The 24,177-nt window shown below is 36.3% G+C and overlaps 1 protein-coding gene across 10 annotated transcripts in view; it reads left to right on the top strand.

The window, feature by feature from the left end:
* LOC132193458 (atypical protein kinase C) overlaps positions 1-23,833 on the top strand; it is a 49,034-nt gene extending 25,201 nt beyond the window's left edge. For 3 of the 10 annotated variants that reach the window (XM_059614153.1, XM_059614154.1, XM_059614147.1), the window contains 12 exons: positions 15,916-15,966; positions 17,455-17,540; positions 18,889-19,114; positions 19,650-19,745; positions 19,838-19,858; positions 19,942-20,114; positions 20,173-20,407; positions 20,673-20,853; positions 20,906-21,024; positions 21,082-21,251; positions 22,043-22,158; positions 23,290-23,833. In XM_059614153.1, coding sequence (XP_059470136.1) covers positions 15,916-15,966; positions 17,455-17,540; positions 18,889-19,114; positions 19,650-19,745; positions 19,838-19,858; positions 19,942-20,114; positions 20,173-20,407; positions 20,673-20,853; positions 20,906-21,024; positions 21,082-21,251; positions 22,043-22,158; positions 23,290-23,377 — 1,562 coding nt within the window. In that variant the 3' untranslated portion in view covers positions 23,378-23,833. Of the gene's footprint in view, positions 1-15,380; positions 15,432-15,492; positions 15,565-15,915; positions 15,967-17,187; positions 17,367-17,454; positions 17,541-18,888; positions 19,115-19,649; positions 19,746-19,837; positions 19,859-19,941; positions 20,115-20,172; positions 20,408-20,672; positions 20,854-20,905; positions 21,025-21,081; positions 21,252-21,779; positions 21,896-22,042; positions 22,159-23,289 lie in introns of those variants that run through there. The other 7 variants (XM_059614157.1, XM_059614148.1, XM_059614155.1 and 4 more) reach the window with 6 other exon arrangements.
* Positions 23,834-24,177: the final 344 nt, after the last annotated feature.

The raw sequence follows: 24,177 nt of genomic DNA, 5'->3' as shown, positions 1-24,177 counted from the left end.
ATTGTGCGAAATGTAACCTTGGCGGAGGAAAATGTGACGACGCTGGAGAGAGGACGGAATAATTGATGAGCAAGATGAGACAAAGCTGCGCGAGTGCGTCTCTCTCATTAGTTCGGCGGCAGCTCTCTCTAATCCTCAAAACCCTTTCCTTTTGGCGCGTGTCGATCGCGCCAAAGACACACGTCTCTGTTTAATTGAAATCGCGACAAGGCGCGCTCGGATTAAAAGATTGGCGCCGCCAACGTGGTAATATGGAAGTTTCTCTGACTTTGAATCGCGCCGAACAAGTCAGATATTTGATTAACAATATTAAAGCTCCGCGCAAATCCCTTTATAAGCCGATTATTTTAAATAGACCGGAACCGCCGCCGCCGCCTTTGTTAATCGAACGCGCAGTTTGTTTGCAATTTCAAGCGACTTGATTTTGATCGCGGAAAACCCGCGCGGAAAATCCGGCTCATAATTCACCCGCAGTGGAGAAAGAAAGCAACACACGTTCCACAGTTTGTGTTTTCCACTGTCGGCGTGCGTGGGGGCCGCACGTGGTTTCCTTCTCACCATAAAATTAATGGTTTTGATTTTGATAACAACGCATCTGCGTCGTTCTCCCCAGATGGCCCAGATTATTTATTACTGAACTGATCAAAACGCAACGGCGCGACGTCAGATAATAAATTATTATTTTTATTGTTGTTTATTTGTAAAAAATTGTTATATCAAATTGTTGGAAACAATTTATTTGAAAAGAAATGAATTTTTGGACAAAACGGTACCACCACTAGCAACTTCTGAGATCAAAAAGACCCCATCCGCCGCTGTGAGCCAGTGAACCAGAAATTTTGCTGATAATTTCCCAACACTTCACATTTGACAAACGAAAGAGCAAAATTGTCTGTATTTATTGTACAATAATTTAAATTTGAACTTTGAACAAATATTTATTAAAACTGGATATTCTCGTCATTCTATGAGAAAGCGAAAAGCATTAAATATGCTCTTATCATCTTGAAATTCTTAAACGAACTTAAATGAGGAAAACAAATTTAAATTTTTATTATTTAATAATTTTTTGTATTTTTTCAATAATACATAAATAATAACCTTTTATAGAAATGTTGATGTTTCCTCGTAAATTCTCCACGGCCGTATGTTTCATTCGGGGATTATTTCCATTCCTCGCGCGTCGTATTCGTAAATCAATAGTCCGTCTGTGTATTGATATGTGAAAGCAATTTGCTGGGGCCAAACAAAAAGATCAAGTTGCCCGCTCCGAGGGATATCACTCTCCATATTGATTTCCGCACCCGTCCTCGTCGCAGCCCGAGCAACATAAATTACATTTTGACGCGTGCGAATCGCACCTTTTTTTCCCTGCCTCCACTTTGACCTCGACACTTTTCTCATTCGGCCGCCGCCGGGGAAGACGAGAAAAGCGGCCACTCGGTGCTGTGTATAATTTTTGGCCAGCTTCCATCTCGGCAGGGATTGTGGCCACGCATCTTTTTACATGGAGCTCTCTCTCATATTGATTTCTTTACTGCGGTATACTCTAGTAGAATAGGGCACACGACGACTAGCCAAAGAATAAACACATCTCTCTGGTTTTATTAAAGCTGCAGGTCGAGTGCATTAGATTGCCCGAAGGCGATGACAAAGAGCGGCTTCATTTGCAACGCTCTCTCGCGTCTTCAACGTCCGAATGGGAATTAACTCGGATCAATATGGCACACTGGTGCTCACTAGCAAAACTACTATTTACAAGCCGCGCACTTTGCGGAGGGCAATTTGAACCGTAATTTCCTCGCAACGCAAAACTCATCATGGACGCGGGGCGATTCTTGCCAATTGCCATCCCTGCTCTTTTATCTCGTGATGACGCTGATGATTCTGGAAAATGAGATTGTGGTTTTTGCAAACAAAAACTTGTGTTTTTTGCCAGTACAAAGTGTTTTTATTTTCTAAAAATGTCCACAATTTGATACAGTAATTATGAGATGAAAAATGAGGTCGTCCTCGCTGAAAATTTCATATTTCCGCGTTTTGTTCATTTCTTTTTGGTAATCCAAATAAAAAGCAGACAAAATGATACAAAATTTGATTATATCAAAAAAAGCGGGCCTTTGAAAAGAATAAATTTCTATACAAATTACAATCTAAACTTTAAATTTTAAATTTCTTTTCAAAATTAAGCTTTGCTATATGAAAACAATGAGTTTATTTTCTCTCCTTCTTTCTATGGAGTGAAACATGTGCTACATAAGTCACTCAAGCAGACTTTTCTCACGACTTATGCTCCTCTTTTTGCTCACTATTCATCGCCATATCGTTGCGAAAGTCCTTGTCAACATGCAGTTGCTCTACTTGCGGCACTCGAGCATTGTCAAGTGACTCGTCCATACAGCCCTGGGCTCTTCACTATTTACGCGCCAGTGACGTCAGAAGCGCCTGTTTTTTCCCCCAGTGGATCCATTCACTGCAATTACAGCCGTAAAAATCGCAATTAAAACGATTACTTGTGCATATATTCATAGTTGTATATCTGACATGAATGGCCCCCGTTGTTGTTGTTGATGCGAGGCGTTCGTTTTGTTGCATTGTTTTTGCTGGAAATCATTAAGGAGATAGGCAACCAGTTGAGCAGTCGCGATTAGCGCATTGCATAGCTCGCAATCTCGCAGGGGCTTTGTAACGCGATCGTATTTATCTGGCAGCCGTACTTTTTTTTTGCACGGTCGAGTCAATGCACCTGGGAGAGCCTTTTGACAGCTTTTGTGCCGGCGCTCTTTGAAGTCGAGATAAAGAAGAAAAAACTGTCCGCCGTGGAAATTCTGTGTTGAAAGAGAATTAAGGAAGTTCAAAGGTCAGTCCTTTCTTCTCTCTCTCTCGGTACTGCTTTCTTTAATTTATATATTTCATCCAAAGTCCCCTGGTCGAATTTCCCTCATCCGCAGAAACTAATTCCGGAAAGAGGCTTCACCTCAACGGGCCTTTCCGCCTGTCTGCCCCGCCGTGAAAGGGACCAGTCGAGTCAGATGTGACAGAGCGAAAGGGTGAAATCTAAACAGAACAGTCTTTTTGAAAGGCAAAAAGAATCCGTTTTTAAAATTAAAGGCTTGACAAGGAACAAAATTTGGTTTTAATGAAAATTCAGAAAAAGTGTAAATATTTCATGTGTAATTGAGATCTTTTAAATTCCAAAAAAGACTAATTGAAAATTGTGTAACTGTGTAAAAATAAGAGTGAAATTTAATGAGTTGGAATGGTTACTCTAAAAGATAGTTTCATAAAAAAATTTCTTCTAAAAGAAAAAAAAACAGCAGGTTTGCATTGTTTTAGATCCCTTTAGAAAAAAATTAGCTATTCAAAACCTAAAGTTTCAAAACATGAAAGTTCTTTTAGAACTATTTTTTTTTTTTTTTTTTATTGCTTAACGTGGATCAAAATTTAATTTTTTAAATTAAATAAAGGGAAGAGTTTTGAAACATTTTTGCATGAATATTTCCAGAAAATTGATCAAACCTAGATTTTGTGAATTATTCGTCCTTTTATTGCGGCTAGGTCGTTAGTCGGTGACCCAAAAACACGAAAAAGCGCTATAAATTTGGCATCACCCGGCACGTCTCGCAGGTATCGTATTATCATACCCCACGAGAACGAGCCACTTATACAGCGCGACAACTTTTTATGCGCGCACTCGCCGTCCCCTGAGTGGCTCGTAAATCAGTCCACTCGCGCGTTCGCGCCAAATTTCGTTCGCCGCTTTAATAAATGGCTGGCAAGAGGGGGTGCCGAACGAACCAAGTTGTTGACATGGACGCGAATTTCCGCGAGTAAACACACACATGGTTTCATCTTCCGCAGCGGTCGAGGTCAGAAGGTCGCTCGAGTTTGGCAAGGGCGGGTGCGGGAGGAGGGGGGAGGGGGGGAGCGCGCGCACATTGTCTTTGCAACGTCAATAATACACACCTCGCATTAGTGCAGCCGCCGCGAGCTTGCACAAAAATTAATTAAAACAACCGATTTATATTTCCGCCTGTTCACTTGATTAATGCTTTTTGCCCTGCACATTATTTGCACGATCGACCGTTTTTGCCGACTTTGCTGAATCTATCCCCCGTGGGCGTTGATTAAAATTTTGCTCTTGCTCGCCTTTTTGTCGCCCGGCCGCTGTTTATGACGACGTTTTTCTTAATTGCGCGTGGCCTTAATTGCACTCCGTTGCTGCGACGCAGAATTTTCGCGCGCCGGTGCGAATGCTGCCGTCTTTGTTATTCAAACTCGCAAAGTCAGACACTCGCAATCCGTGTCGTTACTACTTCTATAATGGCGTTGAGATGCAAGACAAACGACAAGATGGAATATAATTCAACAATCAGATTCCCAAATATGATGATAATTAAATGGATCGAATAGGTACTATTTTTAATTTTGTTTTTTATTTTTTTTTCACATTCAAAAGTCAAACAGTTTAATTGGCCATCATTATAGTTTGGGTGAACGTTATTAATTTAAAATTGTTTTGATCCCTAATTCTGGTTAAAAAAGAACGACAGCAGATTTCAGGGTTTAAAAACTTTTTGAATTGTTTCTCTTTTAGATTCAACATGGGTAGAAAATTCACCAAAATATTACCTCATCAGATAATATATTCAAATTGTTTTGAATTTCATCCTCTCTAAAAATCACAAAGAAGTTTTAACTAATTTTTGGTGTGAAATTTGAAAATTATTGAAAGTAAAAAGATGAAATCTTTTCTGGACTAATTTTGTGACGAATGATAATTTCAAAAGTGCAAAAAATGTGTAAGAAATGGCAAATAAATTATACTTAACGAGCAGTCAAATTTTCAAAATAAATTGTATTATTTTGGATGTACTGGAAAAATTTAACCCATCTAATTTAGAATTGGGATATGGGGTGGAAATCAAAAGAACGTTTTAATATAATATTTTTTTTATTGGTTATTTTTTTTTATAATTGTTCAAATTGTTACGGAAATTCCATTGAAAGAATGACAATTTATGTTGGGAGGGACAAATTAAATTTTTTGAAGAAAAAAAAGAACTCCAAGCAAAACTTTTTTGGCTTTAACTTTTGTGTTCAAAAAGACCCTGTCTGCCGCAGTAAGCCTAATTTTCTTTCTAATTAATAATTTAAAAATAAAAAATCGCTATAGAAATTCTTCTGAAAAATTTCATCCCACTTTAAAATACATTAGCTCTCTAGTCACTTGGCAGTTTATTTGACTCGCAGAGTTAATTACGGCCTAAGTTCTTCTCAAAAACCGCAGTCCCTGCGTGAAGGACGGCGCTGAATAATTTAAAACGCACTCCGGCCCGCCATGAATGATAAATAACAACAAAGAGTCGACGCGCGCCTGACAACTTGAATTAGTTTATTTTGCGTCCCCGCGGACACGGCGTCCATCGAGCGACTCTGCGCACGTGTTCCACCTTAATCCGCAGCGTTCGTTATGTGACGCCGTGACCTATAACACGGCGGCTGCCGGCCGTCCCGCGAGGGCCGTTTCGAGATGGTGACATATCACTCGGTAATGAGCCCCACCAACGGACGATGCAAATGTCAGCCGTCGATGGATGTGCAGTTTCGACGGCTGCTCGTTACGCGCATCATTGTTTTTGCGTTAGACCACAGTGATGGCGGTCGCACTGTTTTGTCGTTGATTATGAACTTAACAGGGTGAAAATATGACTCGGCTTGTCGTAAATTTCATTAATTGAGCCGGCGATGAAATCTGGTGCAGAGATATTTATATAAAAAGTGTATGAAACCGTGGCACTGGTATTCATTTATTCTCCATTTATTGGTATCATTACATCGCAAAATCTCACATTTCAAAATATTTCTGGAAAATGGCATAAAAAAGTGTCAACATGCTAATTTAATTCAGTACAATTTTATTTTATTTCAGACTATCAGATTTCTAGTTTCAAGAAAAAATTGGGAAAGATAATATAATCCAACTAAACCTTAATAAATCAGTTATTTAATTAATTTAGTTTATTTTATATGTGCGCTTCGTTTTCAATTTGAAAAAAGGTTTTGATAGAAAAACTAATTTAAATAAAATGTACACAATTATTATATCTCAAAATCAATGCTAACGTTGCGTAAATTAAGAAAAAAAATTTGAAAAGTTTTATTGAAACAATTATTTCATCGTTAATTTATGCCTCTAACGAAACACATAATTATAAATTACCAACTTCCTCGGTTATTGTAATTTTCTGTTAAATAATGCAAAACATAATACATATTTATATTTAAATAATTGAAATTAAAATTCCAAGCAGGAAAATTTAGTTATTCCAGATCCAGAACATAATAGAAATAAAGCCTTTGACTAATTTGAAAGGTATAAGCAAGTTTGTTTTTATGTTTAAAATTTCTCCTTTGCTCATTTCTAAATATATGAGAAACCAGCTAAATATTTAGAGAACCAGCTGTGTTGTCCGAAATTCATGTTTTCCCATCTGGCTGAAAACTATCATTATTAATTTTTATTAATTTGTAATAAATCTGATCATACTAAATTGAGTTAGAAAAAAAATTAGGCCAAGCCAATTTAGGAAAAAAAAACGAATTGAGAGAAATTTAAAAAAAAAAACCCCAAATTCATATATTTGAAAATGCAAATTTATGTTAAATCGGGAAAAAAATATTTTCAGATGAATTAAGAAAAGTCAATCTACCTTAAATTAGAAAAAGTGAATATTTAATAAATTTGAAAAAGCTAAATTAAGGCAAAAAAGAACAAGCCAATGTAGAAAAAATTAGAAAAATCTGAATTAAGATAATTAAAAAAAAAACAATAATTGAATATTTAAAAAAGTAATATAATGATAAATCAGTAAAAGTTAATTTGATATAACTCTGATAGATGTAGGTTAAAAAGAATAAGCCGATTTGGGAAAAATTAGAAAATGCGAAAATAAATTGAAACCCAAATCAAGTTATCTTCCAAAGTTTTTTTTTTATACGTTAAAATTTCCTTTGCTCATTTCTGAATATATGAGAAACCAGCTAAATATTTAGAGAACCAGCTGTGTTGTCCGAAATTCATGTTTTCCCATCTGGCTGAAAACTATCATTATTAATTTTCCAAATCTGTACGGCCGCATTTTGGAAATTCGATAATCCCCTCTTCTGCTTTTGCTCGCATGACAAGTATTTGCCTTTTAATGCATCTCGCTTCCCAGAATTTATATAAAAGCTTTTCCAGATACCCTAAAATTAATGGGTTGAAATCAAGTTTGGTTGCTGCGGAAAATACTAAGCCAGGGCCGTAAAAGAGTTAAGTGCAGGAAGCATTAGCACGTGATTTACCGCTGAGGAAGAATTCAATTTTATGTGTTTGCCTTAAAATGCTGAAACGGCTGCTTTTGCCAGAGTTTTTCCTTCGATCTCCGAACTCTTTTATTATTGCCTGTGTGGGCGAATGTAAATAAAATTCATATTTATCCCCGTGGCAGCATCCTTTGTGACGTCAAACGTCACTCGGCTCGCAACAACGCCGTCAACAATGCACGCAGCGCCAGTTCATGGCCGATTACTCCACTTATCTTGATGTACGACCGGCCACCGAAAAGCGGCGGAAAATCTTGCTCGTCCCTGCCGAGAATATAAATAAAAAATATCATCCTCGGCTTGACGTCAGAGAGGGGATCAACGTGGTCCGGGAAAGGTTATTGAGCAAGTTTTTCCCCGCAAAGGCAGGTGCCAATCAAAAGTTAATTACGACCAATTTCATCAATCCTTACCTTCTCTCAAAGCCACACTTTATTAATTTCCCTTGATTGGAGAGAGAAATATTTGCCGTCGGGAACGGAATTTCTTTGTTCATCGCATGAGAAATGGGCCTCCAAGATTGGCAGCGCGTTTCGCGTGCCGTGGAGCCGCAGCAGCCCTTTTGCTGCTCCACTGACGATGAATCCCGGCCTCATTTGCGGAAACAATTCTTTTCTGTCAGGCGCCGTTCGCACGCTACCGTGGCCTGCAAATTTATTCAAGGAACGAACATTCTTGGGGCTTCACTTTTTATAATTCATCCCCACGCATATATAGGGTCGCCATAACGCAACCGAAACTCGGTGTAGGATGAGAAACGTAAGCTTAAAAAAATCAATGCTCTTTTTAGCATTGTTAAAATTTTTAGTCACTAAAATGGAAATTTGATTAATCTTCGCCAAACATTAAATCTTTTTAAGTTAGTTGAACTGTTAGTAAATTTTTTTTACTGGAATTTATTGTTCTTTGAAAATGCGGCAAATAAAAAATAATTAAATTAAATGATGATTATCAACTTGAATTGAATTGTTTTCAAATTACGATGTGAAATAAAATAATTATATTAATAAATTTAAAACTAATAATAATAAAATTAAAATAAATCATCTTTGGAGCTTAATTTTTATTATAAAATACTTTTGTTCATAATACATAATCAAATTCTTCAAATTTTACCCTCCATTTTCTGGCTTTCTTATTTTCTGACCTAAAAAATGCGTGCGGAAAAGATTAATGAAAATAAATTTCAGATTATTATTTTAGGTGTATTTTTTCATGCCAGCGAGTTTTATAATTTTATTTGTTAAACTTTTCCACCTTTACTAATCAAATTTGCATTTTGGCGAGAAACTTTTTGGGCCAATCAGAGGCTCCCCTGAGTTATTAAGCGGGGTGCGTGGGACTGACTGCGAGGGAAACTTGCCGTCGGCCCGTAATAATTCATGCGATTGCAAAACAGGCCTCGCGAGGAGTGTCTCTCATGTGCGTTCCACCGCGAGCAGAATCTCATTATGTAAGTGAATGTGTGCGTAATCGTGCGGCAATTAAGTTAACGCACGTTTGCAAATCAAACAAGAGGCACACGCAACAATTTTCCCTGCCCGGTTTGAAACAAAAGGTGCGAGGATGGATCGGTTTTCGGCTCTCGTCGTCTGTCTGCTCGGCCATTTATCTTTGGCTCGATGATAAACTGCGACCGCTTTTTGCTCTGCAAATTTCGTCGTCACTCGTGTATGCGAATGAGCGTCAAATATTTCGGGCTCGCCTCCCCATAGATATTGATCTGCAACCACCGAAATGCGGTGTTTAATCTTTTTTGCTGCCGGCACTGTTATGGAAATCATCACTCGCGTTTTTGCTCTCGGCAGCCGCGACATGCAAATTTTGTTTGCTTTTTTGCTCTTTTGACTTTCAGCTTCGTCGCGCTCGCCAAGTTGCGATGGAAACTGGATGGATTTTTCTCTTTAACAGGAAATTCTGCGCAAATTGTGTGCAAAAATTGAAACGTGAATTGAATGATATTAAAAATTTTGTTATTTGGATGAGCAAGTTATTAAAAATAATTTTATTGTTCGTTTAATTATTCTTGCAGACGAGACTGTTATTTAAGTAAATTTCTTGCAGGAAAATTTACAGTCCTTATAAATTCTGTATCAATGTATTGTTTTTTTCCATTTTCAGAAAAAAAAAGCCATAAAAAAATCAAACTTTTAGAAATGATTGCTCAAAAAATCATTTCACTGGACATTTTTCAATTAAATGATCAATTTTCCCATTATTTTTAAATCCACGTTTAATTCTAACCACTTGATTTCGCCATATTTCAAGTTCCATAAGAAAAATTATCTAGTTATATAATCGCAACGTTTTTGCTATGAAAATCTTTCACAGCAATTTTTCTCTTTTTTATTTTTCCACTTCTTTCCACCGTCCTAATTACGACATTTCTCTCTCTTAATCACCACAAAATTACACCCAAGCACGCCAGCACGTAGTCTCAATTATGAATTTCATAAATTTTGAAGTTTCAACGTCCGTCGGTTTTTTTTACTCTGATGGGATTTTTAATCGGCTTTTAAAACTTTCTGAAATGCTTTTTTCCTGCGTGGCTGAAATGGAAGAGCCTGTAAGTTGGAATGAATAATTTAATAGAGTATTAAAGTGCCGCCTTTTTTGCAGCGTTGTGAAAGCCAAGTTGCAAAGGAAGAAATAAATAATTGAATTGGTTCGGTTTCCCTTCCTTTGCGCCCCCGACAATGGCAGGCTGCGGAGGACGTCTTTATGAATGAGGGAAGAAGTCGGCAGAGTGCATATTTCTTTCTTTATAATCTCGCCAACACAAGAGCTGCTATTATTATTTCGCGAGTGGCAAAAGCAGGTGAACGAACACCCTTGCAAGGGCCCCGGAATTATTTCCGCGGAGAGAGAGAACGAATTTATGCCCATTGGCGTAAATAATAAATGTCGGCAGCGCCGGCAAACACTGTGAATAATTCATTCATTTTATGAAATTCTGCCCCAAGCTGGATTATACGTTTGTGTGCATTTTCATCCACCCATGATTTTTGCCACTTCTTCTCGCATGATGGCAAAGAAAGCTGTCGTAAATTAAATCGTTCACTTTATGCATGATGTCGTGTGCTTGCCTCGACAACGAGGGCAGGAAATCAGCCTGCTTGTGGATAAAGTTGGCTTTTGTTCGCCCCGAGAGCGGATCATGCTGATTAGAATTTATTGCCCTGAGACGCTTTTGTTTTGGCGGAGAAAAGAGCTGCGCGGCTTTGTGGGAAGTTTAAAACTCGCTTTGTCACCGCCAAAATGGCCATTTAAATCAAAACTTTGGTCTTGTTTATTACTTTTGTGTTGTCAAGCTTACAAATGCATGCAGAGAGTTCAAACTGATTTTGACAACTTCCTTCAATTTTGTATCAACTTGGAAGATCAATAATTGTTAAATGCATTTTTTTTTACCTGTTGAAGAGGAAAGGATTGGTAAATTTATAATGAAATAATCTAAATATTTTAAAATTTAACCTCTTTTTATTTATTTTAGTAATTTTTTTGTGTGAAAAATTGGATAATTTATCTCTGCAATGAAAAATATACTGCTTTAAATTGGCGTTTTCATGTGAATTTTTTTTCATTTTACGCATACATTTGCGTTTTGTTAAACTTGGTAATTATAGAGACAATTAGAAAAATTGCCTAGTAGGAAAATAAAATTTGAATGGCAATAAAATTGATAAAATTCATTTCAAATCATTATTCATGAAGATTCTCCTAAGTAAGGGTTCTCTAGACATTTCCAAAGAATAAAAAAAAACTTTACATGTGTATTTCCCGCGAAACAAAAACGTTTGAATAATTTATACTCTTGACTTACGGGGTCAACGGAGGGTTTAGTAACCCACATTTTTCCAGAGCAAAAGAGCAAACGACGCCGGCAGCAAAAAGGCGCGGTTATGAATTATTCCCGAGGCCCAGGGCCATAAACGTGTGTGTTCAAGATGCGCGGCGCTGCAAAAAGTGTCCCCCTCGCGGCGGATGCGAAGAGAATTGCTCACGAGACACGGCGCTAATTGTTGGGCGTGCGAGCGAGGACCAGTCGGAGAAACAAAACACGCAGGGGCGTGACCTTCTGACATGTCACGGGCACTGCTCTGCTGCTCCAAACTCGAAAGCAATTCATTAATTTCGCGGCAAGCACGAGGAATAGTAAATCACCGAGCGAGAGAGCATTAAAATAATTACATGTGCGCTCAAAGCCGCTTTTTTCGCTGGCCGAGAGGTAGGTGCTCATTCCGCAGAGTGAAGTGTTTCTTTTTTTTACTAACCAGCTCGCTTTTTTATTCATTCACGGGTGCGATTTTTTGGCTGCCTCCCTATCCGGCCGAATAATCAGCGGCCGTTTATTTCATGGGTTTGGAAGAAAAATTTCCAGAAAACACGCCACTTCCTCGAATTATCGCCAACTTTGGTGCAGCGACAAGATCAGTGGACGTGATTAATAATTACCTTTCCATGTCGCAGTTCCATAAGAATCTGATTTCGGCTCCCAATTATCGGCTGATTCGGTCTCGTAAAATTTTATAGACTTTTGCGGTGGGCATTAAAATGGAGCGATAACGTCATAGCTAAGCATTTCAATATCCAGATACGTGAACTAAATTGAAAAGCTCATTTGGTTAAAGAATTCTAGAGTGAAAAATTGATTTAGCTTTAATAATGCAGAATAATGATATATTAGAAAAAATTAATTTGTAAGAAATCTGATAAAGCTAAAATAAGGTAAAAAATAATAAGCTGATTTAGGAAAAATTAGAAAAATCCATATTGAGATGAATTAGAAAAAGTAAATGTACCTCAAATTAGAAAAAGTGAATTTTTTATAATTCTGATAAAGCTAAATTAAGGTGAAAAAGAGTAAGCTGATTTAGGAAAAATTAGAAAAAGCCAATTTGATATAAATTTGCGGTGGGCATTAAAATGGAGCGATAACGTCATCGAAGCATTTCAATATCCAGATAGGTGGACTAAATTGAAAAGCTCATTTGGTTAAAGAAATCTAGAGTGAAAAATTGATTTAGCTTTTGCAGAATTTTAAAAGATGTAAAATTGATTGGAATTCATGGCACTGTTTGTAGGTTTCTTAAAGTATTTAAATTTAATGGTGAAAATTTATTTATTTTTTTATTTTATTTTTTTAAATTAAATAATAAATTAAATGTTTATAAATTTTCTAGTTGTTTCAATTGAAATCGGCATTTTATCTCATGCACTAATGTAAATATTTTAAGTTAAGCTACCCTTTGAATTTATTGATTTTGTGAAATAGAATGAAATAGATTCGGCAGATTTTGGCAAAAATTTATTTGAAAATTCTCATCCAAGAGCTAATTTTCTCAGATTCAGTTCCAGTTTTTTTCTTACATGATTTCTCATTGTAACTAAAATCAAAGTTAAACTATTAAAATAATTCGCATCAAAATAAATCAGGCTCTTTCTAGAAATTTTATGAACCAACCATGAGCAATTTAATTTATTTGATCCTAACCAAAATAAATCTTAATTTAAAGATGATAATATAAATCGAATCTCGCACTTCGGTGCTTGATAATGGAATTTCTTTTTTCACCAATGCAACATTTTTTTCTAAAAAAAAAAAATCCATTTCACCGTAAAAAGCTTTTCCTATTGTCAAACTGCCGCAGCGATCAGGATTAGCGCAAACATTCTCCATGTTCAGATCTCTATTTATTTCATTTTTGCGTGCCCCAGATCGGGGATTGCTCTTTCCGCGATGTCTGTGTTATTGAAAAAAAGTACAAGGAAAAGAGGAAAAACCCTTTCATCCATCACTTTGAGAGCACAAAAAACACACGTATTCCCACAGACTCTGCAAATCATGACCTTATTTTATGGGAAAAGTATTGGAAAATGCGCGCGGGCCGCAGTGAGATTTATGGCGTTGCGCGCTATCAAAATAAATTTGCATAAATATAATATACATGCATGCAAAACGTATTTATCCCGATACATGTCTATCCGGGCCATCTCTCTCTCGTGATTCACAAAGCCACGCTATCGTCGTCATGCCAATGCGGCAGCTTTTCCATCAAACTCGCCTCGGCCGTTTCGCCTTCACTTGATTTGTAATCCAAAGTGCACCAAAGGTCGCCCGAGGCGGTGCCAAAACAAGGCGGAATATAATTTCGAGAGCCAATTTTAACCTAAAGCCGGGGCCGATTTTGCTGCCAATTCAATTATGATCTGAACCACCCTGGCTGGCACAAATAATACTCTTCTTTTCCCTGATGACCTCGTTTTTTTTTTACTTCTTTCATTCTTCCTTATTATTGTATTGTTCCTTTTATCGCCGAGTGTTGTTGGATATATTTTTATTCCCCTTGCTCTGTGGTCAACATTTATTGACAACATCATTCTTGGCACGAAAGAATCGCGCGCGCAGGAAAAAGAAGGAAAGAAAACGACCCTTCGTGCCGGCAAGTAACATCTTGGGACTGAATGTATTATTTATCTGGATTTCCTTCTTTCCTTGGCAGCTGCGCGCCGACGAGTTCGCGCTGCGTCAATCAAAACGGGCTGCCAGAGAGCCCATTTGGGTAGAAACGCTTGTTATGCCAGAAAGTGGGAATTTGCTCCGGCGAATCAGGGTCAAATCGAAATCCGCATATGCAGCTCTTTTGGGCAAATCGTTGCAATTTCAGCAGTTTTTTTCTATAAATTTGATTCCTTTTTATGATACATTGTAAAATTTGCTTCTCTTATTAAATTTTTACAATTTGTATTTAATTTGATCCAATCTGATCCGCCACTGTTCAATTTTTTTAATTAAAAATCTGAAATTTTGGTCATTAGAATTATTGCTCTTGTAAAATTAACAAATATTAAACAATTACAATATCAATTATTTTGATAATTTCAAAGAACGTTTCGTGCGTTATTGATACTGAAAAACGTGAAATCAACAAATTGGTTGTATAGAGAATTTGTTTTTTTAATATTGATAAATCTTACGTTTTAGATGCTTTTAGTTGTCTACTTATTAAAGTAAATTCTTTTGATTCTTTTGATAAAAACTGTTAGTTTTTATTCAAATATTTGTTTTAATTTAGTTAAAAAAAGTCACTTGATTCTCTCTTCTAGTCATTTTCACGCTATGGTCGCCAAATTTGGTGACTACAATTTATCAAAATTATCTGTTCAATATTTTCAGACAGTTGCAAAAAAATAGTTTCTTGGATTTTAAAAATTATATCTCTTAAAATTAAAATATTCCACTCGTAAGTCGGTAGAAAAAATATGCATAGCTAAGAACTATGTGATATATTATGCATTTTATATAATTTATAAATTTAATGTTATCATCATTTTAATTATAATATAAATTTACTATTATTGTAAATAGAAATCTTGAAAAAAATAGCATTGTAACAAAGTAAATTGCTTTCTGCAATTTTTGTGATTATTTTTAATTTCATTTACGGAGACATTTTTCATCTTATTTAAATTTTCGAAAATTAAAACTTTATGAATTATAAACCGAATGCATTTATTTGTACGAGTTCCAACTGTTCCAATATTACTACATTGTTATTAACCACTGGAAGCCATTTCCATACAAACTAGTATTAGTTCGCGGTTGATTTATTCACATAATAATTGCACGTTCGACGAATTCAGCCGGTTTGTTAAACCACTACTATGCATCCATAAATAATCAAGCTCTATGCGAGAAGTTTGCCGAGTGATTGATAAATTAATCTATATCACGGTTGTATTATCACGACGAATAAACCCGCATGAAATGAACATATTTGCTCGTTCAACTATACAAATTCAACAAACACGCCCATGACAAATTTATACATCAGCGAAATTATTTGAGCCATCATCCGCCCACGTGTCCTCCATTTATCTCCACAATTGCAAAAAAAATAGCCAAACCGATTTTATCGTTTTAGAGATAATTACCGCGATAAGCGGGTCTTATCGACGGCCATTAAGGTGTGCAAACTCGGCGCATTGCATTGTCTCTGCGTGATCTGGTCTGGAAATAATGCGTGGCTGCAGATTATCGCACCTGCGGCGAAGTGTGAAAGGCAATATAATGATAATTGCGCGCGGTGGTACCGAATTAACGAACGGTGATTGTGTGAGCAGGCGGCGCCAAAGGGGCACTCGCCAGGACGTGTTGTCTGCGGGCCGAGAAAAGCGACGCTTCGCCGGCGACCAGTTGAGTACTTGATTTCCTCCTCCGAAGGCGCGGCTCAATTTCAAAATCGATAATACGCGCGCCGGTCCTTCTCTCCCTCGAAATTTCATATAAAACCCTCTCGCCGGCTTTTTGTTGGCTCAGCTCACGGTTTTGTTCCGTCGCTTTTAATATGACTTCATTTTCTTCGGCCGATTCGGCGCTTTTTCTGTTTGTCTTTGTCTCCAACGTTCCGTTTGCCCAAGTTGTTAAACGGCCCTTTGATAATTCTAATGGAGACAAAATGCAAATACGCCGGAACGAATTTATAATTCGTGCTGCATCGCTCGCCAGTTTGCATTGCTAATTCGCGCTTGATTGTTTTGTTTCAGTTTTCCCCAATGTGCCGGCTGCAGCTGGAATGCCATGCCAAGGAGAAGACCGTGAGTTTCGCTCATTTCCACTATCTTAATTGCTCTCATTGTCCGCGCCAGACTTAAGTACATTATAAATTTTCATGAGACGTGGAATTTTCTGTTGCGACTTCTGAGAAAGTTGAGAATGATAAAAGCCTTTAATCGCCGTTATTGTAAATTAATAATTTAAATTTTGATCTACGATTGGAGAGAAAGGTTTTTTTAAATTTTTTGTTGCTATTGTGCAATTTTTATTCTTATTTTTTATGGAAAAATATAATATAAAAGGTTTATTAATTATTTGGTTTGATATATTAAAAGTTTATTTCGGTTTATTCAGTTCAAAAACTAATATTCCATAAATTTAACGGAAATTTTAAATAAAAAAATAACCGGATAACTAAAAAATAACACATTTTATCGCTAAAATTGCTCATCCCTCTTTAATAAATATTAAATTTTTATGGTGATTTGAATTTGAAGTCAGCTTTGATGGGTTTTGTGAGCTGTAAATTGTTCTAGAAAAATAATATCCTGCTCTACATATTTCGGCTACGGGCTGCAGCCATAATTCATGAGCTGTTAATTACGGCTGCAGCCCGCAGCCTAAACATGTATAGCAGGATATTGTTTAAATTTTATTTTAAAGCAAAAACTAACGATTTAAAAACTCTTAATTTTAAATTTATTTACTAAACTCACAGACCATCTATTGACCCACATCATGTCAGTGGCCAAAAAATTAATATTAATTTTTCTTTAAATTATTTTATATATTAGAACTTGCGAGATTCTGATGATTTAATAAAATTTCTGATTTAAATTTTTCAATTTTTGTTCAGTTTCCGCCAAATTTATTTTGAACATTAATTTTTAAGAACAAAAATTCTGGTGAAATATTATATAGAAGTATCTGGATCAAGTCGAAATTAAATTCAATCGATTCCTGTTAGTGAAGAATTTTTCTCATTAAAATATAAAAGTATTCTATCTTCCTTCTCCCCTTTTCTTCATTGCAAAATCGGTGACGAAGCTAATTAGTGATATTCTCCAGAAAGCAATCAGCCGACTTCCTTTTTTTCTTTCCCCCGATCAAGCTCCTGCTAATGAGTCCCCAGTCGGCCGCCCCATTGTTAACGCTTTCCTGCTCGCCTCTGGGCCGACCGACTGCCCTTTCGATGCAAATGAGTCATCGTCGCTGCTTAGCCACTTAATAAAATCGTCCGTCGGCCAGTCAGTCAGTAACTCACTCAGCAGTCAGTCGATATTTGGCCGAGAAGCGAGTCTGTGCGTTGTCTTTAGTCGGTGCTGCCGAGAAAGAATGATCTGGGGATTTTTCGCTCGCACTCTCGAGGGTGTGTTTCAAAGGGCCGTCGAGCAAATGGTAGATTTCGACTTGATCCAGTGCAAAATCGTCGACGTGCTAGGTACGGACCGAGAGTGAAAGAGACGAACAGACAAAAGACCCTCTTGCGTGCGAGTCGAGATGGATGATTTTGATTCTGATCTTTTCAGGGAGCATTTATCGGAGGGGCGCTCGGCGCTGGCGGAAGTTGTACTTGGTCAACGGCCACATCTTCCAGGCCAAGAGGTTCAACAGGGTGAGTCGAATTAATTATTCTTTTTAATAAAAAATATAGAATTAATCAAAGTAACTTAGATCTGTTATAAATCAATAAAAATTGAATTTTGGTAATATCTTCTCTAATAATTTTGCTTTAATTTATCTCTCATAATAAATCGGCAATTTGAGATGAATTAGAAGAATTCAATGTAAAATGACAATTAGAAAAACTGAATTTGTAAACAAAAAATATGACGAACCTTAATTGAGTTAAAAAAATAGGCCAATTTTGGTAAAAACCGAATTGAGAGAAATTTAAAAAAACCCAAATTCAATATATTTGAAAATGCAAATTTATGTTAAATCGGAAAAAAATATTTTCAGATGAATTAGGAAAAATCAATCTACCTTAAATCAGAAAAAGTGAATATTTAATAAATTTGAAAAAGGTAAATTAAGGCATCTAATAAAGCTAAAATAAGCTGATTTAGGAAAAATTAGAAAAATCCAAATTGAGATAAATTAAAAAATACCCTAATTAAATATTTAAAAAATTAAATTATTGTAAATCAGAAAAAGTTAATTTAAGATGAATTAGAAATTCTGATAAAGCTAAATTAAGGTGAAAATGAATAAGCTGATTTAGGAAAAATTAGAAAAATCCATATTGAGATAAATTAAAAAATACCCTAATTAAATATTTAAAAAATTAAATTATTGTAAATCAGAAAAAGTTAATTTAAGATGAATTAGAAATTCTGATAAAGCTAAATTAAGGTGAAAAAGAATAAGCTGATTTAGGAAAAATTAGAAAAATCCATATTGAGATAAATTAAAAAATACCCTAATTAAATATTTAAAAAATTAAATTATTGTAAATCAGAAAAAGTTAATTTAAGATGAATTAGAAATTCTGATAAAGCTAAATTAAGGTGAAAAAGAATAAGCTGATTTAGGAAAAATTAGAAAAATCCATATTGAGATAAATTAAAAAATACCCTAATTAAATATTTAAAAAATTAAATTATTGTAAATCAGAAAAAGTTAATTTAAGATGAATTAGAAAAAGTCAATCTACCTTAAATTGGAAAAAGTGAATTTTTTATAATTCTGATAAAGCTAAATTAAGATGAAAAAGAATAAGCTGATTTAGGAAAAATTAGAAATATCCATATTGAGATAAATTAGAAAAAGTCAATTTAGGTCCATCAAATAAAATATTTATGACACAATTCAAAAAGATCCTGTGTCGGAATGAACTAAAATTTTATAAAAAAAAATTCAGTCTTTGCTCTACTTATCTTATTTAATTATATTTTTATTTGCAATGTCCTGATTAAGAATTTAACCGTTTTCTGACTCTTGCTTTTTTTCTTTGCTTTCAGAGAGCATTTTGCGCTTTTTGCCGGGACCGAATATGGGGCCTCGGCCGGCAAGGATTCAAATGCAACCAGTGCAAGCTGCTGGTGCACAAGAAGTGTCACAAACTGGTGCAGCGACCGTGCAACGCGGACCAGCACCACGACGATTCGCGAGACCGAGAAGAACACAACGGCGGAGGTAGCTTTTTGCCAGAGCCAGATTATTATGGGCACACGTATAGAAAAGCAGGTCAGGGAGAAATTTCAGTTCAAAACTTGTCGATGTTCTGTAGATGAGCAAGCGAGCAACTCGATGTTGTTGCCTTTCGTCAGTAGGTAACCTTTGAGTAGATTTTTACCAAACAACGCCAGACGAATCTGGTTCGTTTTTATTTCGATTGGTGTTCAGAACTTTCAGTCGAGGGAAATTTATTTGAATTTCTGCAGTAAAATCCTATTTGTATAATAAATTTCCTGAAATTTGAAAGTTTCATTTTTATTTAATTTTAAAAACTATTATTTGTTCTCTTTATTTAGCCTGAAAGTAGTAGTTTTCAAGTTTCAAGCATGTGCGTCAATATTGCGCTTGATATTATAGTTTTGGACTGAATTTCAGTTAGAAAAGGGGCTCTACGGACACGACCCTCGTATCTGATACATTATTTAGGATTAGAGCATGCCTTGACGGCCATAGACGGTCGTAATCTGACTTGGGAAAGTCGCTTCATCAATGTTTCACGCTGTACCGTCTCTTCTCGTCACTAATTTCTTTTCCGCCCACGCAGGCACTCCGACATCAGACTTGCTGCCAGATTCCAAAGAATTCCATGAATCTCCCGATGTGACTAACGAGTCAGTAGCAGTAGAAGATCCGGCCAAGTGTAAGTTGAAACAAATTTTGCACTCCATCAACTCTCTCTGCCTGCCCGATGCAAACTTTCATTTCTCATTATTTTTCACTGCTTTCACATAGACTGCTATATTTACTCACGCTGTAAGTAAAATCTGTGCACCGCGCGGCTTTGCTTCCTTCGTTTGTTCCGGCTCTGATTTTTACGCACTTGTTTCTTTTCGCAGCCGACGAAGCTCTAGAACCTGGCACGCAGCGCCAGTACTCGCTCAACGACTTTGAACTGATTCGTGTTATTGGAAGGGGCAGCTACGCCAAGGTGCTGATGGTCGAACTGAAGAAGACGCGCCGCATCTACGCCATGAAAGTCATCAAGAAGGCGCTCGTCACCGACGACGAGGTAATAAAAAAAAACCCCACCTTTGGCTAATTTGAATTTAATTGATTGCTCTTGGCAGGATATCGACTGGGTGCAAACGGAAAAGCACGTCTTCGAGACCGCCTCAAACCACCCGTTCTTGGTTGGCCTCCACTCCTGTTTCCAGACTCCAAGTAGATTGTTCTTTGTGATCGAGTTTGTGAGAGGAGGAGATTTGATGTTCCACATGCAGAGGCAGCGCCGTCTGCCTGAAGAGCATGCCCGCTTCTATGCAGCGGAAATCAGCCTGGCGCTCAATTTCTTGCACGACAAAGGTAAATAAAAACAACAATGATATATTTGTGACTTAAATACTCTTTAAATTAATGTAAATCTGAAATTTCCGATGTCTATTGATTGGACATTCAGTTTTCAAAGTGTTTGCATTTCCTTATCTATAATTTGTATTATAATTTTATTTATTTTATTCTTTTCTTTTTATTTCCTGCATTGAGGTGGTAAGTTATTTTCTTTTACAATCACCTTTATTTTTGCTATGGATTTTATCAATCATGGTTAATTTGATTGTTCTTTTCTCAGGCATTATTTACCGTGATTTGAAACTGGACAACGTCCTGCTCGATCACGAGGGTCACATTAAACTTACTGACTACGGGATGTGCAAGGAGGGAATACGACAAGGCGACACGACTTCTACATTCTGCGGCACGCCAAACTACATTGCTCCTGAAATCCTCCGAGGAGAGGATTACGGCTTCAGGTACTCAATTTTAATTCAAATTAATTACAAACTAAATGAATTCCTGCTGCAGCGTCGACTGGTGGGCGCTCGGAGTTCTGCTTTACGAAATGCTGGCTGGAAGAAGTCCATTCGACATTGCCGGGGCTTCGGACAATCCCGATCAAAACACTGAGGACTATCTTTTCCAAGGTCAGTTTTGGAGCAATCATTTTAAAACTGATTTTGATTTACGTGTAATGTTTGCAGTTATATTGGAGAAGACCATTCGAATTCCCCGCTCCTTGTCTGTGAAGGCAGCGTCGGTCCTCAAGGGCTTCCTGAACAAAAATCCAGCTGATCGTCTAGGTTGCCATCGAGAATCAGGATTCCTGGACATTGTCAATCATCCCTTCTTCAAAAGTATTGATTGGGAGCTGGTAAGCGTTTGTCTCTTCATTTATCACAATTTTATTATTTTCATAATGACTTGGTAGGCAATCCGTGATCCTTCTGATTATATTTGACTCACTCGAATAAACAAAAATAAGTATTCAACTGAGTGAGATTGAAATAAACATTTTTAACAAATTTTGATTTTCACTTGGAAAATATTTATGTGTAACTTATGAGCCAAATTAATCAAAGGATTGGATTGCTTTCGTAATAGTCTGCACATCATTTCATACCATTTTCAGCAGCCTGCTTGACCTTTTCTGTTATTTTTTTTCTTCTGATTAGAGCCCGCCAATAGGCCTTTGATTTGATAATGCATTTTACCATTAGGCCCAAACAACTCTTACTTGCATTAGATCGGCATGAGTCGCGCTTCAGCCTCTTGCTACCATTCCTCAATCACAAACATTTGCCCAGACCATACAAACTGACTCACATTGGAATGACGCTTGTTTCATCCAACTAACAATTTGAATCCGTCTTGTAAACACGAGCGACCCATTCTTTTGCAGCTCCACGAGAAACAAATTTCGCCCCCATTTCAACCCCAACTCGAGTCAGAGTTTGACTGTGACAATTTTGACCCCCAGTTCACTTTGGAGCCGGTTCAGTTGACTCCAGATGACGAGTAAGTCTCTGCGCCCCTCTTTAATCGCATTTCCTCCCCCGCGAGCTTTGGTCAGGGTTATAATTAGAGTTAAGAAAGAAAGAATAGGACAAGGTCATGCTGGCTGCTGCTTTGAGCACCGAAGGTAAGAGTGTCGGATTTTTGCAGCTGAATCAAAGACAAGTGGCGCCGCCTTACAAACCAAGACTAGATTCAGATCGTGATCTTGCAAACTTCCCACCGGAGTTCACTGACGAACCAGTACATTTAACACCTGACGATCAGTAAGTTTTGTAATTTATAGAATTTTGAAGGCAACAAATGGATGCAATATTTCCAATATTTTTAATTACTTTGGAACTCTCTTTATTAAAAAAAATATGACCCTGAAAAAATAGAGAATAATTGCAGGGTTTCGAAGAAAAAAACAGGTTTATTTAAAATGAAAAAATGCACTGCTATTTTCTGGTGTTTTTTCAGTATTTTGCTACTTTTAGTTGAATAGTTTCAAATAATTCTCATAAATAGTAAATTAACATAAGAACTTTCATAATCATGAAGGTAATTCAAGCAATACATACAAGACATTTACATTCCTGAGAAAAAAATAATAAATGAATGTCATTTAGCATTTACACCACTTCTGGCATAGTTTTTTACTTCTTTCAAAATAAAATTAAAAAAATCTCGCAAAAAAAATGTAAGGTTTTTTTCAATCTACTTTAAACTAGAAAAAGTGAATTTTTAATAAATTTGAAAAAAAAATGTAAATTAGAAAAAGTTAATTCAAGATGAATTAGAAAAAGTCAATGTACCTCAAATTAGAAAAAGTGAATTTTTTATAATTCTGATAAAGCTAAAATAAAATGAAAAAGAATTAGCCAATTTAGGAAAAATTAGAAAAAAACAAATTAAGATAAATTAGAAAAAGGTAATTTAGGTCCATCAAATAAAATATTTATGACACAATTCAAAAAGATCCTTTGTTGGAACAAACTAAAATTGTATAAACAAAAATCAGTCTTATTTAAAATAAAAAAAATCGCTGCCATTTTCTGGCGTTTTTTACTTATTTCAGTTGAATAGTTTCAAATAAATCTCATAAATAATAAATTAACATAAGAACTTTCATAATCATGAAGGTAATTCAAGCAATACGTTCAAGACATTTACAATCCTGAGAAAAAAATAACAACTGAATGTCTTTAAGCATTTTCACCACTTCTGGCATAGTTTTTTACTTCTTTCAAAATAAAATTAAAAAAATCTCGCAAAAAAAAATGTAAGGTTTTTTTAAGTGCAAACAACCGGCGAATCTGAATAATTTTTCTGATGTAATTTATATTTCAAATTGTTCATAAGTTTTTGACAACTTATATAATTATTTTCTAAAATTTTGATGTGGTTTTTTTCAGGAGGGTGATTGAAAAGATCGATCAGTCCGAGTTCGAAGGTTTCGAGTACGTCAACCCGTTACTGATGTCTCTAGAGGACTGTGTGTGACGTCCAGGATCGCGGGGGCCTCCTCCCCCGCCTCCTGCCCGGTACTCATCGGTCAGCGCCAACACAAGGAAGAGGGCGACATCGTTGGTGCGGCCTTTGCCTCGACCTCCACCTCCGGACAGACCCTCGACACCGTTAGAACCCCCGTACATGGGGAGCCTCAAATTATCAACGCGCTCGATGACTCTCACTTTGTAAATTCTAATTCCCCCTCGGGCAGGACGAAAGAAACGACGGGATTATTTTCATAAAAGAGTGTTACAAAAATTGGCTATCTAAAAATTCTGCAGACTTGTTAGCGTCAGAGGTTAATCGTTATTGCAAAAGTTGCGTCTAGTAATTGGGTGTTGAATTCTGGTAATTAGCTGACTCACTTAATTAAAACCGTACTATGAAAGAAACTGTGAACGCTTTGATATAACAAAAGGTAGCTATGATTGTTGACTAAATCCCTTAGAGAGATAATATTGAAGTAAGGTACTTCCGAATTGTATTGTTAGTTGAAGAAATCTTGTCCAAACCAAGTTGCTCATGTTATACATGTTATTAACTTACAAAGGCTTTTAAAAATATCTTGATCTAGCAGCTCATTCTTGACATTAAAAAAAATTGTTATCCTGCAAGTGAATTGATGCTATACTGCAAAAGTAGAGGAAAAGCAAGTATTTTGATCTTATAGCTTGAAGATACTTGATTTTAAACTTTTAGTTCGTCCGTTGTACTTAATTATTTTAGCTACCTGCTATTTTTTAGTAAGCTATTTTTATCATTTGACCGTGGTTTCTATTTACTGAGTATAT

Source organism: Neocloeon triangulifer, unplaced genomic scaffold, assembly GCF_031216515.1.
Source record: "Neocloeon triangulifer isolate White Clay Creek 2 clone unplaced genomic scaffold, ASM3121651v1 ptg000004l, whole genome shotgun sequence".
Taxonomy (NCBI): Eukaryota; Metazoa; Arthropoda; class Insecta; order Ephemeroptera; family Baetidae; genus Neocloeon; species Neocloeon triangulifer.
The sequence above is the reverse complement of the archived record's forward strand: the minus strand, read 5'-3'. Positions and strand labels throughout refer to the sequence as shown.